This window comes from Danio rerio, chromosome 1 (assembly GCF_049306965.1).
Source record: "Danio rerio strain Tuebingen ecotype United States chromosome 1, GRCz12tu, whole genome shotgun sequence".
NCBI classification, from domain to species: Eukaryota; Metazoa; Chordata; class Actinopteri; order Cypriniformes; family Danionidae; genus Danio; species Danio rerio.
The window spans coordinates 57092172-57110000 of NC_133176.1; the positions used below are offsets into that span (position 1 = coordinate 57092172).

Genomic DNA, 17829 nt, shown 5'->3' on the forward strand with positions numbered 1-17829 from the left:
GATGCTCATTTTAGTTAAATTTGCTAACCGTCAACCGCCGCTCGTTAACCGAATATTAACGGTTAACTGGTCAGATTAATATCAAATTATTATTTAATAAAACAAATAATAATGTGTCTATTTGGTGTCTGCCACATTAAATAATGCATTTTAAAATACTGATTTTAAAGTGAACAACAGCATTCAGAACATAAAAAGAATAAAATTAACAGTGGTGCCCTAGATATTTTTCCACTTAAATGACAAATTTAGATTACAAAACGAAAACACTGACTGAATCCTTTTTAATAACTGGCTGGCATATGCTGTTTGTCCAAATATTTGTTTTTTTTCTTCTGTTAAATAAAAACGGCTACCTCAAATCGATCGCTCCACGGAAAATATTCATTTAATCAATGAAAACCTCGCCTCTGTTTTCATTTGATTGAAGAATGAAAAAGACATGACTGACGTAATGTTTTATTTTGAGTTTTTCTTAACTGCGAGCACACAGTGTGCAATGACAAAAACACGAGGCGCCGCAAAACACCCGCGGTCGTTAGTAAACCATTCAAAAGGTGCTCCTCTCAATGCAAAAAGCGTGTTCGCTATGTTCGGTCTCCTATGCAGCCAAACTTTATATATATATATATATATATATATATATATATATATATATATATATATATATATATATATAGGGTTGACAGTACGCGCGACATGTCTGAAGAAGAGTAAGGAGGGATCCGGCAGTGAGAAGGGTGTGCGACTTATTAGAGGACCAGGAGGGAGACGCGCGATTTCCAGGAGAGATTTCGAGGAGATTATCACTCGTTTGCGGGCATTATGAGTCCCGCAAATGCATAGAGACTTCCGGAACTTCCGGGGGACTTGGGATGTCTGAATATCACGATTTAACAACAATAGTGAGACGCGATCCAGTGGTACATCCTTGATAAACTGTCCAACGTGCACTGCTCTCTGGAGCTCAGAGGAGCGCATGGCTGTGTGTGGCTGTGTGTGTGTGCGCCTGTGTGTGTGGTCACGTGATGTTTTTAGCGGCCGGAGGGCTGTTTAGAAATGCTAGGTAAAACACGCTGTGGATGTGGATCGTTTTTTTTTTTTAAAACGCCATTTTAACACCAAGACGTATTAGTGTAAACGGGGCCATTTTTTCAAGAGCGGGTTTGCAACAGGGGCGGGGCGGAGGATCGGTGATGCCAGCTCAGCATCGCTTGTCTATTGGCCCAACCATACTATATATATATATATATATATATATATATATATATATATATATATATATATATATTAGGGATGTAACGGTATTGTAAATACCGTCATACCGCAATATTAATTTTTTTCGATATTACCGAAGTCGCATGACTCGGTAAAACTATAGGTCTTCTGAAAAAATTTGCTCAGGCGGATGAAGCGAACGGGAGGTAGCGAAAACTACAATTCCCATCAGCCCATGCTTGACCATCATCCCTTGCGGTCTGTTGTCGCTACAGATCCAGTAATGCGGAAATGGAGTGTGCTGCTAGAAGCGGGGATGAAAAAGAGCTGGAAAACTCTAAAGCGGGTGTTGTCGCCGCGCGCGTACTGAATAGCGGTGTTGTCGCGCGAGTTTTTATCAGCTGTGTTGTCGCGCGAGTTCTTATCAGCTGTGTTGTCGCGCGAGTGCTTATCAGCTGTGTTGTCGCGCGCATACTGAATAGCGGTGTTGTCGCGCAAGTTCTTATCAGCTGTGTTGTCGCGCACATACTGAATAGCGGTGTTGTCAGCACACTGTTCAGATTGATGCAGACATGAGACCTCTATCTTACTCATGGTTTGTCCTCTCAAGTGGGGGAAAGACAATGCACAACGTTACCCACTGCTGTCAACCTGGGCCAAGTCATATCTCTCTTGTCCCAGAAACCTCAGTCCCAAATGAGAGGGGTTTTTTTTCTGTTGCAGGAGACATTGTAAATACCCAGAGATACCAGCTTTTACCAGATTATATTTATATGATAATTTTCCTTTAAACCTATCTCTATCTAAGTGAGTGAGTGATTAAATGTTGAATGTGATGAGTTTTCAACAATACTAAATTGAAACTTTATTTTTTTTTTACATGGTTTAATAGTTTTTTGTAATTAAAATTGAAGTTCCTGTTTCAAAGCTTACAGATAGATGGCTAATTTGTATGTCATTGACACTTTTGGCACTTTTTTGGAGTATTTTCATAAGTTTTGTTTTTTCCTGTAAATGATTCAATAAATACCATACCCTGACATTCATACCGAGGTATTACCGTACTGACCCCTGATAAATAGGGGACTTTGCTGTAGGTGAATGAATGAATGAATGTTAGTTTATTGCTGTCATGTAAACATAGAAAACACTTATGTGCAGTTCTGCCCTCTCAAGAGATTTAATGGTCACCGTCTGACTTTGTTGCATGAAAAAATGAAAAAGAGCTTTTTATTCACTCTAGAAAGCTCTAGTTTTGGTTTTGGAGCATCGTAAGGTTACATCGTAAAATGATGACGAAAATCTTGTTTATAGAGGAACTATTGCTTAAAATCTCGTTAAAATGATTGATATCTTTTTATGACGTCTGGCACAACTGGTTAAGTGACTGTCTGGCTGCTTCTGACCTTTCAGAAAACGTGAAATTACAGAGTAGGCATAAACAGACTTCTGCTGACAAACACAAATACACACACACAAACACAAATACACAAACACACACACACACACACACACACACACACACACACACACACACACACACACACACACACACACACACACACACACACAGAAGGCTGCATTTGTGCTAGAAAAAATGTCTCTCAAACACACACACACACACACACACAGTGTCAAATGAACAGTGTCAGACTGACTCACACACACAATTAAAGGGTGTCTCTGCTGTCCATCCACACACAGCAGTTCAAAGGTCAAATGTTAAGCTGCACTTGCACATATGGAGCTGCCACACACTCACACTATACAAACACACATACACACACACACACCCACACAGAAATACACTGATGGCATCATTCACACAAAGCAAATACGTATAATAATGAGTTTTATATTCTATTCATCCACACCAAATAGCAAAGCTTAATATTTTACACTTGAGCCCATTTCATAACAAAATATTAGGAAAATATGGCTCGATGTAAATTTCTTTACATTTATACATAAATAATATACACATTCAAACTAGAATAAATATAAAAAATATTACAGGGAAGTGTGAAAATGCTCTAGAGCCTGATGTTTACAGAAAATGTCATCTCAATATTATTGAAAATAATTATCACACCAGGGACAATAAAAATGGCACTAAGACTGGTGGTGACGAGTGTCTGTCCTAATAAGGGATTCATTCATTTATTCATTCATTCATTCATTCATTCAAATGATTCGTTCAAAAGTGTGATCTTTTTAGAAACAATACAAATTACTGGCTGATTCTCTATTCAAAGAATGCAGAGACAACTTAAAGATTTATTGTATTTCCCCTTTTCAATAAACACTCACCGGCCACTTTATTAGGTACACCTTACTAGTACTGGGTTAAACACATTTTACCTTCAGAACTGTCTTAATCCTTTGTGGCAGAGATTCAACAAGGTACTGGAAATATTCCTCAGAGATTTTGGTCCATATTGACAAGATACCATCACACAGTTTCTGCAGATTTGTCAGCTGCACATCCATGATGTGATTCTTTCATTTCACCACATCCCAAAGGTGCTCTATTGGATTGAGATCTGGTTACTGTGGAGGCCATTTGAGTACAGAAACCAGTCTGATGATCCAAAGCAGAAATCGAAACTCATCAGACCAGTCAACATTTCTCCAATCTTCTATTGTCCAATTTTGAGCCTGTACCAATTGTAGCCTCAGTTTCCTGTTCTTAGCTGACAGGAGTGGCACCCGGTGTGGTCTTCTGCTGCTGTAGCCCATCTGCCTCAAGGTTGGACATGTTGTGCATTCAGAGATGCTCCTCTGCAGACCTCGGTTGTAACAAGTGGTTATGAGTTACTGTTGCCTTTCTATCAGCTGGAACCAGTCTGGCCATTCTCCTCTGACATCAACAAGGATATTTTCACTTTATTGGGCCATTCTCTGTAAACCCTAGAGATGTTTGTGCATGAAAATCCCAGTAGATCAGCAGTTTCTGAAATACTCAGACCAGCCCGTCTGGCATCAACAACCATGCCACATTCAAAGTCACTTAAATCCCCTTTCTTCCCCATTCTGATGCTCGGTTTGAACTGCAGCAGATCCTCTTAATCATGTGTACATGCCTAAATGCATTGAGTTGCTGCCATGTGATTGGCTGATTAGAAATTTGCATTAACAAGCAGTTAGACAGGAGTACCTAATAAAGTGACCAGTGAGTGTATATAATGTGAATTGTAATTTAATAACGACAATTACCCATTAGAAATAGGAAAACAATAATGTTATGATAAGCGCTTGAAGATACATCACATAACTCAGGATATTCTAGACAAGCCACAATGAGCGTCTCTTTAGCAATGACTTGACGTTAAATAAAAGAGTTGTCAAGCCAACGCTCTACTATAAACAGAAGCTCGCAGTGGTTTTCCCACCTCAGAGCTCTTCTGATTGGTCCATTGCTTTTAGACCTGACATTGATGAGCTGCACTGCTTGTGAAAGTTGAAGATCTTTCAAATTAACTTAACGTCTAAAAAACGCAGGAAAACCGTCTGACATCAGAACTGCACAACCACAGCACCATGTTTGTGATGACTTTACCATGGTAGTTTAAAATCTTGTTACATATGACTTTACCATATTACTGTCATGTTTACCGATATGCGTCATTAAAATGTTTGTACAGATGACCACCAAAATACCCTGAGCTTTAGACTTCACCAAAGTAAATGGATGTTTTTAGATATCCTAAAAAAGTACCCTATAAATAGCAAGGTAAACTTGCATACAATAATATATACAGGAACACCTGACATGCACAACACACCACTATGTCTGTACTGAATTTACCATGGTAATTTTATGACCTTTACAGGTAAGCATTCAGTGCAATGCTCTACATATGACTTTTCCACATTATTACTGTCATGTTTAACAATGCGCAGCACAGAAACGCATTCAGTGCATTCAATGCAATACTTCATATATGACTTCGCCATAATAATATTGTGACTTGATTTTCATCATAGAAACCGGAGCACCTGGAGGAAACCCATGCGAACACAGGGAGACCATGCAAACTCCACACAGAAATCCCAACTGACCTTGCCGAGGCTCGAACCAGCGACCTTCTTGCTGTGAGGCGACAGCACTACCTACTGCGCCACTGTGTCGCCAAATTCCCATTTTTAGTATGCATATTTGAAAGTTTTTATACAAATACCATGGCAAACTTGCATACGATAATATATTCAGGAAAAGCTTCTCACTTCATGACGGAAAAAACAGCCTGACCTCACGAGGAAATGCAAGTATTTTACGTTTTGCTAGTTTAGTGGCTAATTTGTACGAATTCGTACGAGTTCAGTCGTACGAAATTGTACGATTTTAAAAAGAAGGCGTGGCACCTAACCCCACCTCTAAACCCAACTGTCACTGGGGGATGAGCAAGTCATACTAAATTGTACAAATTAGATCTTACAAATTCATATGAACTAGCCACTAAATCCAAAAGCGATGAATTGCCGCGAGATTGTGTTGCAAAAACCACAGCACCATGTTTGTAATGAATTTACCATGGCAACTTCATGTTTTTAACGTTGATAGTTAAGCATTCAGTCCAATGCTGTATGTATGACTTTGCCATAGTAACATCATGAATATTGATATGCATCATAGTAATATGTTCGTACAAACATATTACTAGAACAGTGCCACAGAAATAGCATGGCTTTTAGACTTTTACCAAAGACATGCATTAAATAAACTCTTGAAATCATCATTAAAATACCAAGATGATCATATATACAGAAACACCTTCTGACTGCCATAGTAACTTAAAAACATGACTATTGATATGAATCAGGAGTTCTTTCAAATATCACACACAATAAAAAATAGCATGCTTGGAAACACTGTTATTCCCATCACAGTCTTTACAAAGCAAACACATCACTGAGTCCTAAAGTGAAGAAAGCGCATTGATCCACAACACACACTCTCTCCTCTTTCCATCCAACAAAGCAGAGCAACAACACAAATACTGCTCCCAGTCCAGCAGCCATCACAGGGCCAAACACCGCTAAAAACTCGCATCACGACCGCCAGATCGCTGTAACCTCCACAAATCACTCGCCCATGCAGAATTACAGTGCATTACGGACAGTGCTGGGCGATCAGATGCCGATATGCGTGCATTTTGAAGGATGACAATGTCAAAAACAATCCAGCTCCGGCTAATGCTAATGCTAACGTCAGTTCAACTTCCCGTGGGCATCCACACGTTTGAAAACAAACCGATATTTAGGCCACACATAAATAAGTGTTTCGAGGATGTTGTTGGAAAATGTGCAGCAATGTTTTCTTGGTGATTTTAGCAAGCGAGTTAACATCTTGCGATGCTAACGACTAGCATCGCCTTCGCGAAAACACACATCGAAATCGAAGAAAGCACTAATAATGACAGCCAAGAGGAGCTCGAGTGGTGTTTTAAATACACACGTTGAGGAAAAGTGTGTAACGTTAAATGTTGGACACGGAAAATTGTGCTCTTGTTGAAGCAGAGAGCCGCATGCTCGGACAGTCATGCTAACAACTTGCAGCAAACAACTACAAACAGGGACACAAGAGGAAAAAAACAAACAAACAAATGCTGTTGACTTACTCTCATTGAGCACCTCCAGCAGCTCGGCGCAGTTCTCACACATGGTTCATAAAGGCGGAAAGTGTATTCAGACCATTGGAGAAATACAAATGTTGCCTGTTTTTCTCTGTCTGTTTAAGGGGGGTTTTAAGGCCCGACGAAATGCTTGATGAAGGCTCGTTATTGTGACACAACACAACCGGGGACGTTTGGGCTCATGCAAGCGGGGTTATTTGCCGAGATGTCGAGGGTGGAGACAGTAAATGTGAGGCACTAAAGGAGCGGAGAGTCAGTCTCCGAGCAGAGCGTTACTGTGCAGACTAGCACATACGGTAGCCATGATGAACAGGGACGGGAGTTACGCTTCGGTCGTTTCCGTCAGGCGACTTCAGAGAGGGTCGTGCTTTTCCGGGGATGTTCGCAGATGCTCGGAAGCGAGCAGATAGCGTTGTGTGAGAGTTCGGGTGTTTTCGTCAAGTCGATGTGTTGGTCGTTCGGGTTTTTCCGGAGGGCGAGGGAGGAGCGATGGTTTGTTACACATCGGCTGTTTCCTATCGGCCTTTCTTCGGAAATCTCGCGATATCTAGCAGTCGAGCACGTGTACGTATGATGTTTCAATTTTGATGAATGCCGTTTGTCATAACTTGCATTTGACGTGGCAATAATGCGTTGCATAAATATGCGGAGTAGATTATTATTTTCAACAATTATTTATTTTAAACATAAAATACACACATGGTGTCAGGGGGGTCTTTACATGACCATTCAAGCAATTAATACTTTTAATACAGAACTGCCTTAATCCTTCATGGTATAGATTAAACAAGACACTGGAAAAATTTTGCTCCATATTGACATGACAGCATCACAGTTTGTCAGCTGCACATCCATGATGTGAATCTCCCGTTCCACCACATCCCAAATGTGCTCTATTGGATTGAGATCTGGTGACTGTGGAGGCCATTTGAGTACCGTGAACTCATTGTCATGTTCAAGAAACCAGTCTGAGATGATTCACGCTTTATGACATGGGGCGTTATCCTGCTGGAAGTAGCCATCAGAAAGATGAGTACACTGTGGTCATAAAGGGATGGACATAGTCAGCAACAATACTCAGGTAGGCTGTGGTGTTGACACGATGCTCAATTGGTACTAATGAGCCCAAAGTGTGCCAAGAAAATCTCCCCCACACCATTACACCACCACCACCAGCCTGAACCGGTGATACAAGGCAGGATGGAACCATGCTTTCATGTTGTTGACGCATGCTGTTTGTCATAACTTGTATTTGACATGACAACAATGAGTTGTATAGATGTGGGGTATAGGCTTTATTTATATTAATTTTTTTTACATTAGCAAATACACACTGTGTGTCAAGGGGGTTTTCACATAAACGTTCAAACATTGGGGGGTCAAACATTAATACTCTTAATCTGTAAGGACACATTTTATATTTAAAGTTAGAGTATATATATATATATATATATATATATATATATATATATATATATATATATATATATGTATTGCTTTTAAATATTTGTATTTTCAATTATGAATTAGCCCGTTTATTTTGTATCCCCAATTTCTGTTGAACGGAGAATTTTTCAGCACATTTCTAATCATAATAGTTTTAATAACTAATTTCTAATAACTGATTTTTTTTATCTTTGCTATGATGACAGTAAATTTTTAACTAGATATTTTTCAAAATACTATTAATCAGCTTAAAGTGACCTTTAAAGGTTTAACTAGTATCGTATTATAATGGTTTGTTCTGTAGTCTATCAGAAAAAATATATAGCTTAAAGGGGCTAATAATACTGATCTTAAAATGGTGTCTAAAAAAAATGAAAACTGCTTTTATTCTAGCCGAAATAAAACAAGCAAGACTTTCTCCAGAAGAAAAAATATTATCAGACATACTGTGAAAATTTCCTTGCTCTGTTAAACATCATTTGGGAAATATTTAAAAAAAGAAAAAATATTTCAAAGGGAGCTAATAATTCTGACTTCAGCTACATATATATACACACACATTTTCATGTTGAATTTTGTATTTTTCATAAAATCTAAAAATACTCATTTTAAATATGTATTAAAAAGCATTTCAAATATTTTTGTACTAATCAATTTCTAAGAAAGTCGATTAATGCAACATTTGAAAAACGTCTTTATTGGATGTCTAAATAAACAAACAAAAACAGTAACTCACAATAACAAATATATACATTTAAAATATAAGTTAATGAGAGAAAAGTAAAAACAAACAAAAACCAAAGTACAGTACGATAATGATGGTATTCCCAAAAATATTATGCTCCATTTACTAAAAATAGATTATTGAATATCAAAACCGCTTGTAAAATATTGTCAGATAGACTGTGGAAAACTGAACATTGGAATAATGCAGTAATAATTGGAAAATTCAGCTTTGGGAGTCACTGGAGAAAAGAAAATATCGATGTAGCCGGCTGAATTTTGTAAAGCAATTAATATAATCTCAACGTTTTCTTCATTTTATATACACAACTCCTAAACGCTTAACACGCATCCTCATACGACACAGTGAAAAACACACACACACACCCAATGCTTTGTAAAAATAACCAACTTTATGTTTCCATATTACTAATACACAGCTTTACAAATAGGATGATATGAACAAACCCTTCCATTTGAATGACATCCCTATGCAAAAAAAAAGACTTCAATCTCCCTCATACACTGCAATCAAATGAAAAAATATATATAAACACACACACACGCGCACACACACAACCTCCTTATAAAGACCTCAGGAACAGCAAGAGGACTGATCCTAAACCATCACATTCACCTGCTGTGGTTTACGAGCCACACGTTCCGGTTTTCACTGACCTGCCATACTCTATATTACATATTCACAGAGAAAACATTAAAACGATTAGTCATGTGCTTGGAAGAAAACAGGAAAGCAAACAAACCGAACAGAAACACTGAGGAGTATACAGTGAATTGATATGCAGGAGACGCACAGCAACGGCTTCCTTTATATAAAAGCTCTGTTGTGTAAAACCAAGGAGTTTTTTTTGGAGGGGGGAGAGGAGTACGAGGAGCCGGCTTTACTAATAACAGACTTTAAATTTACATATTGGCATTGATTTGGTCGTCAAAAAACCAACATCTGGATTCATTTTCCTATCCGTCCCTCATTGGACTGCTACCTCTGCACACACACACACACACACATACACACGCGCATACGATTGTGGCGATCATTCACACATTTCCTCCGGGAGCTCGTGAGGGTTCAGGATTCCTGGGACGGAGAGCTGGATTTTGTGTTTCTCCTCCTGAGCCTGACGGAGAGACGCTTCCCGCTCCTCTAGGAAGAGATCTGTTGAGTCCTCGCCTGCAAACTCCTGCGCACACAAATGCACACACACACTTGATTAGTTTATATCTGGAGGGACGAATACTGATTAAAACATCACAGCATGCTAATATTCACAAAGAGCCCATTGTGTTCTACAGTACAGTACAAGTGCAGATAGACTTAAAGCGCACCTATTATGCAAAAATCACTTATGAGGGGTTTAAACATAGTTGTGTGGCAGCAGTGTGCGAATATAAGCATTAACCAATTAATGGTAAACATGAATGAATTGCATTTTTATTATCATACATGACAAAACAGTCTGCAGAAACACTTTGATTGACATTTTCCTTTTGAATATATAATCTGAGGGGAAAAGCCCCGCCCATTAGTGACCATCTCTCCCTCATTAGCATAAACAGCTCTGAGTGAGCAAGTGGATTATAAAAGTGGAGTTTTAGGATGCACAGATGAACACTATTCTCAATAGACTGCCTTTCTTTAGGTACAACTTCAGTATTTAAGTACAACTTTTCTACTACTACTACTAATAATAATAATAATAGTATTAATATAACAAATACTACTAAGACAACTATCACTACTACTACTACTACTAATAATAATAATAATAATACTAATAATAGTATTAATACAACAAATACTTCTAATACAACTATCACTACAACTACTACTACTACTAATTAAAATAATAATAATAATAGTATTAATACAACAACTACTACTAATCACTACTACTACTACTAACAACAACAACAACAAATAACAAACAACAACTACTACTAATAATAATAATATTAGTAATACAACTACTACTAATATTACAACTACCACGACGAGTGCTACTACTACTACTAATAATAATAATACAACAACCATGACAACTACTAATAATAATACAAATACTACTGTTACTAGAACTATTATGTTTTTCATTTTCTTTTTTTATTCTTTTATAGCCTATTTTAACTCATTTTAATTTGTTTTTATCTTTTTTTAAATAATTTTTATTGTCTGCATTTTATGTTCCTAATAATAATACAACAACAACAACAACTACTACTACTACTACTACTAATAAAAATAATAAGTACAACAACAACTACTACAACAACTACTACTACTACTACTACTACTACTACTACTACTACTACTACAACTACTACTACAACTACTACTACAACAACAACAACAACAACAACAACAACAACAACTACAAATTATAATATCAATAAAAAACAACAACTACTACTACTACTACTACTAAACAACAACAACAACAACAACAACAACTACTACTACTACAAATTATAATATAAAAAAAACTACTACTAATAATAATAATAATACTACAAAAACAACACAACAACAACTAATAATAATAATAAAACTGCTACTAACCCTACTATTGCTACTACTATTACTACTACTACTACTACTACTACTAATAATAATGATTAACAACTACTACCACTAATAATACAACTACTTCTAATAAAACTACTACTACTACACTTAATTAAAACGTTTATCATAATTTAATGATTTTAATATTATTTTTTAAATGATACAATAAGCATTTATTATTCAATATTATGTAGATTAATATCATCGTTTTTATAATATAATATAATATATTATAATATAATATAGATAAATCTTTAAATTAAAGGGGCTGAGTATCTACAACTCATTGTGGTTTCTGGGTAAACGTATAACCATTTATACAGCGTTATTCCATTTGTGGTCAGCAGCGCTTGAAAAAGGAAGTAAAACTCAACCAGGAAGTAACATACCTTGATCTGCACAAGGAAGTCCCTGAGGTGCTCTTTAAAGGCAGGAATGTCCTGATTTAAGCTGAACAGACCAGTGACGAACACCTTCACCTGTGCACTGAAAAACACAAAACACAGCATTAGCATGATGAACAAACATGCACACGCCAGGCATGGGACGATAACCTGACATGTTTATCGCACCAAAATATTTCAAATGTTTCATGAAATTGAATAAATTGTGTTCAACTAAGAAAATTTTTTTTTTTTTTACCTAGACATTAAAAAAGAACATATTTTAGAGCAGTAATCATATTACCATATCTTATCCAAAGTTATTATATCGTCAGAATCTTACACTGGCCCATGCCTGTCTAAAAGCACACACGCACGACTTACTCCTGCAGATGTGGGAAGGCAGTCTTCAGCAGGTTGGCCACATAGTCCTGCACGTAGCCCTGATTGTTACCCGCCGTGCCTGCGTTCAGTGCCACGCTGATTTTACCCTCCTCCACTAGGTTGAACATGTAGGCCAGGATGGAGGCGTGCATCGTCAGACCTGCACAGCACAAAACACACATTTATTCATTTAGCAGATTAATATCAACTTACAAATGAAGCAGCAGCAAAAAACATTGTTCAAGTCTAAATTATTCGCCCTCCTGTGAATTTATAAAAAAAAATTTCAAACATTACCCAAAGGATATTTTAACAGAGTAAGGACTTTTTTTACAGTATTTTCTATAATATTTTTTCTCCTAAAGAAAGCCTTATTTGTTTTATTTTGGCTAGAATAAAAGCAGTTTTCAATTTTTTAAACCCATTTTAAAGTCAAAATTATGAGCCTCTTTACGCTATATATTTTGGGGATTAAAAATGATTAACTTACTACTCTAACTTGCCTAAATAACCTGGTTAAGCCTTTAAAATATCACTTTAAGCTGAATACTAGTGTCTTGAAAATATCTACTATAATATTATGTGCTGTCATCATGGGGAAGACAAAAGAAATCAGTTATTAGAAAGGAGTTATTAAAACTATTGTTTAGATACGTGCAGAAAAAACAACAACTCTCCTTTAAACAGAAATTTTGGAAAAAAAGTTTAATAATTCTGACTAATTCTGATAAAGTTTAATAATTCTGAAAAAACATCCACTACGATATTGACATTTTCTGCAATTAATATTTGCAAAATCAGATTTGTTCAAATGCACTAACATATATTGTCTATTTTCTCTGAGAAATAAAACTAATATATAAAACTAATATATAAAACTAATATATATATATATATATATATATATATATATATATATATATATATATATATATATATATATATATATATATATATATGTGTATATATATATATATATATATACACATATATATATATATATATATATATATATATATATATATATATATATATATATATATATATATATATATATATATATGTGTATATATATATATATATATATATATATATATATATATATATATATATATATATATATRTGTRTATATATATATATATATATATATATATATATATATATATATATGTGTGTATATATATATATATATATATATATATATATATATATATATATATATATRTGTGTGTRTATATATATATATATATATATATATATATATATATATATATATATATATATATATATATATATATATATATGTATATATATATATATATATATATATATATATATATATATATATATATATATATATATATATATGTTTTTAATATGTACTTATTTATGCCAAGCACTGTTTTCTTCACTCTACACAAATGTGATTCAACTTGTATTTTCAAGCGATTTCTTTTATGCAATTAGTATTAAGCAAGGGAACACATTTATTCTGGTGCCAACAATGCAAGTGCATTTCACAGTGGTTTTACAGAATTATTTTAAGCTTGATGTTTATAACACATGTTTGTACTAGAGGATGTTGGTTTATAGTTGTAGTGTTCTGCTCTAAATACAGCCCAATTCCTACTTCTGCATCAAAGGTTATGCACGTAGCCCACTCTGCTGTGAGCATTTATACTTCTGCATTCGCTCTAAATAAACTCTAGTTTGTGGTCAGCTTTGCATATATAGTGTTGCGATCCTTTATAGCTGTTCTCAGATCAGTCTACAAATAATGCCGTCTAAAATGAAGCAGATCACGCTGGAGCTGGAGATAATCCAATGATTAAAATGACTCAAATTTAAAAGTAAAATCAGCTTGTTTATGTTCTCATTATTTTGCATTTTTGCAACAGTCTGACTTCTTAAACATTTTAAACGCATTACTTGCTCAGTTGAACATTACAATGATCAGAATTTGAAAGTAAACGTGTCCATGTCTAATTATAAGAGTTTGCATGAAATCTTCCTGTTCACTTTCAGGTGAATAATGATCTAATCGTGTGTTCCTGACTATATATGATATATATATATATATATACACATATATATATATATATATATATATATATATATATATGATATATTATATATATATATATGATATATTATATATATATATATATATATATATATATATATATGATATATTATATATATATATATATATATATATATATATATATATATATATATATATATATATATATATATATATATATATATATATATATATATATATATATATATATATATATATATATGATATATACTCTCAAGTTGTTGCGTAACTAACGTAAATCCTTTATGTTGGAAATAACAGCTCGATAAGTTACTGTCAACATGTCACATGTTCTGCCTAGCAACTGACCGGCCGTGTGAGACGTATCCGTGACAACAGAGAAGATGTGCTGCAGGATGTCGAAGAAGTATGTCTGATAGAAGCTCTGAGCTGCGGCCTCTTCCTGAGCGATGTTCTGCAGCATGGTGAACAGGATCTGAAGACCTGGAGAGACAGACAGAAAGCATGATCATTATTGCTAGACATGATTCACCAGAGTATTTACAGGAATCAGAGTGAAACTCAATACCTTTTCAAGACTCTTTCTATACATTAAGACCTTATAACCATGGTAGGTTTCAACCGGAAACACTGGTGAGAATTTACCTTGCAGTACACTTACTAAAAATTCATGCAAGAAACTAATCCAAAACTAAAACAGTATTCATATACTGTTTAAAAAGCTACTAAATCTAGCTAATTCAGCAGGTTGGCGCCTATAGAACAGCAGAAATAATGGTGTTGCCTTGTTTACTGCAGTAAACCAAGCAGCATGATGTCAAATCCAGCAGGATTTTATGAATTTCATGAACTGCACAGCATCCTGATATTCACAGAATTCAGGCAAACCCTAGCATACAACCATACACTGCATGATCAAAAATGATGTAAAATTTAATACCTTGCAAAATGGCATTTAAGGGTGCTTTCACACCTACACTTTCGTATCGGAACGAATCTTGTTTGCCCAGTTAGCGCGGTTTGTTTGGCATATGTGAAAAGGGCAATCGCGCTCTGTTCCGCGCCAAAGCAATCGCTCCGAGATCGCTTGACTGAGGTGGTCTCGGCTCGATTGAAACGAACCCTGGAGCGGTTCGATTGCAGTGAGAAAGCGATCCGATCTGAGCGCGGTTATATCACTGTGTTTTATGGATATGTAATAGGCATACGGCTATATAAAGAGAGAGTTATGTGTGGGGTGGGTAGTTTCGCGAGTCTCCGGATGCCCGCAAACGAGTGATGATCTCCCGGTAATCTCGCGTCTCCCTCCCGGTCCTCAAATAGGCATCATCGCGCACCCTTCTCACCACTCCCCACTGCGTCTCTCCTCAGACACGTCGCACGCGCACGCGCACGCTGTCAATCACCACCAAACCACCACCTCTCCTGACAGTTTAGCGGGACGCTGCAAAATAAACCCTGACACTCTGACCAATGTAAGGAGAGTTTACTCGCACGTGACTTGTTTTAGCTCTTTTGGTCCGATTGGAAACTTTGCAGTGTGAAAGCGAACCACTCCAAGAGCAAAGAGCAACAATGTAACAATTGTAATCTCTGTTTCGGAACAACTGAATTGATTCACAGGTGTGAAAGCACCCTAAGACTAATACTTTTTAAGGGCCCCAAATTTCTCTACATTGAGTCAATACTTTAAGACCCCGTGGACACCCTGTTCAAAGCAAACAAACACAATCATCAACGTGTGGCCTTTAAAACCTGCACACAGAAATAAGACTGAGCACCACATTTTGTAAAGGGTAGTCAGAAGACTTCTTCACATTTATTTAAATAACTATTAGTTATGTATGAGCTTAAAGGGATAGTTCACCCAAAAATGATAATTGTCAAACACTTAATAAACACAAAAAAAGATATTTTGAAGAATGCTGAAAACCGGTAACCATTGACTTCCATAGTATTTGTTTTTCCCCACAATGAAAGTCAATGGTCACAGGTTTTCAGCATTCTTCAAAATATCCTTTTTAGAGCTTAATAGAAACTCAAAAGTTTAGTATCACTTGAGGAAGAGTGTCAATAATGAGATCATTTTCATTTTTAGGTGAAGAATTCCTTTAAAGCTAAATTTAGTTGTGTCCGATAAATCTACTCCGTTCACTCACCAGTGTCGGCCACGTTCCTCATGGTGTGTTTGAAGGCCCAGATGATGGAGTCCAGAACCAGTTTGAACTGTGCCGGTGGGATGGACAGGAATGCTGGGAAACACTGGGAGTTGACAGCTTGCAGCAGGTAGAAAAAATGCGTTCTGTGCTCGGGAAACTCCTCAAAGTTCTGATGGAGAGAAAAAAAGTGCGTGTTAAAGTAGAACTGAAGGAAGGGAAGAGGAAAAAACAAACAAACAAAAAAAAAAACCATCAAACTCAATTTTTCTAGAAAAAAATAAAACAAACATTGCCTAAAAAAACACTTATTGCTATATTAAAATTTGTTTAATTTTTTTTATTTCATAATAAATACTACCAAGTTTATTATTAGAAATGTAAAATATTACAATAAGAAAGATTAAGATTTGCTAAAAAATTGAATAACAAAAATGCTAATTTATTTTGCATGGAACATTTACAAGCAGCATTTACTAAGAAAAAAGTTATGAGACACTAAGAATTTAATAAATAGCCATGTAACATTTATTAAATTAATTTTGATTATTATTTTTATTATTTAAATTATTGATTTGTTTAAAACAATTAACATATAATACAGAACCAGGCCTAAACTAGTCTGATACAGGGTAAAATAATGATGCCTTAGTTAATGGATTCACTAACACGAACAAACAATTAGTAATACATTACAGTTTGTATTCAAGTTTGTTGTTTGTTAGATAATGTTAAGTTAAATATCGTTACTTCATGTAAACTCACTGTGCATTAACTAACGTTAAAAAGCACAACTTTGGACTTTAATAATTCATTAGTTAATGTTGAACTGTGATTAATAAGTGCTTTACAACAATATTTGTACTTAGTTAATGTGAGTAAATACATTAACTAATGGACCCTTTTCACATGTCCGGGTTTCTCAGCAGCGGAAGTCATCATAGTTTATAAACTAAGAGCGCAGTGAATAGGAGAGTACAACAAATCATTTTTTTACAATCCCATTTGCTGATATAATAAAAGAAAAACTCCACAATGGCGTTATCAAGACTTTCAGAAAAAGGAAAAAAATAGTGCGAGACTGATGACAGCAGCCAGAAGAGAGAATAACGTCAAATGTCGAGAATAGCCAGACTTTTTTTGTAATTTGATGCAAAGATGCTATAATAAATGCATATAAATGTTCATAAGCTTATTTAAAAATCTAAATATTAAAAACTTCAAGGATTTAAG

At 35.4% G+C, this 17829-nt stretch overlaps 2 protein-coding genes across 3 annotated transcripts in view; both read right to left on the reverse strand.

Moving 5' to 3' along the window:
• usp34 (ubiquitin specific peptidase 34) overlaps positions 1 to 7169 on the reverse strand; it is a 93166-nt gene extending 85997 nt beyond the window's left edge. The window contains exon 1 of the mRNA XM_009294698.5: positions 6840 to 7169. Within this exon, the coding sequence (XP_009292973.3) occupies positions 6840 to 6882 (43 nt within the window). The 5' untranslated portion in view covers positions 6883 to 7169. The remainder of the gene's footprint in view (positions 1 to 6839) is intronic.
• A 2248-nt stretch (positions 7170 to 9417) lies between these two features.
• The window catches only part of xpo1a (exportin 1 (CRM1 homolog, yeast) a), a 28982-nt gene continuing 20570 nt past the window's right edge, over positions 9418 to 17829 (reverse strand). For both annotated transcript variants that reach the window (XM_073906179.1, XM_009294702.5), the window contains exons 20-24: positions 16600 to 16768; positions 14789 to 14923; positions 12375 to 12534; positions 11997 to 12093; positions 9418 to 10225 (exon numbers count right to left, since the gene is read on the reverse strand). In XM_073906179.1, the coding sequence (XP_073762280.1) occupies positions 10079 to 10225; positions 11997 to 12093; positions 12375 to 12534; positions 14789 to 14923; positions 16600 to 16768 (708 nt within the window). In that variant the 3' untranslated portion in view covers positions 9418 to 10078. The remainder of the gene's footprint in view (positions 10226 to 11996; positions 12094 to 12374; positions 12535 to 14788; positions 14924 to 16599; positions 16769 to 17829) is intronic.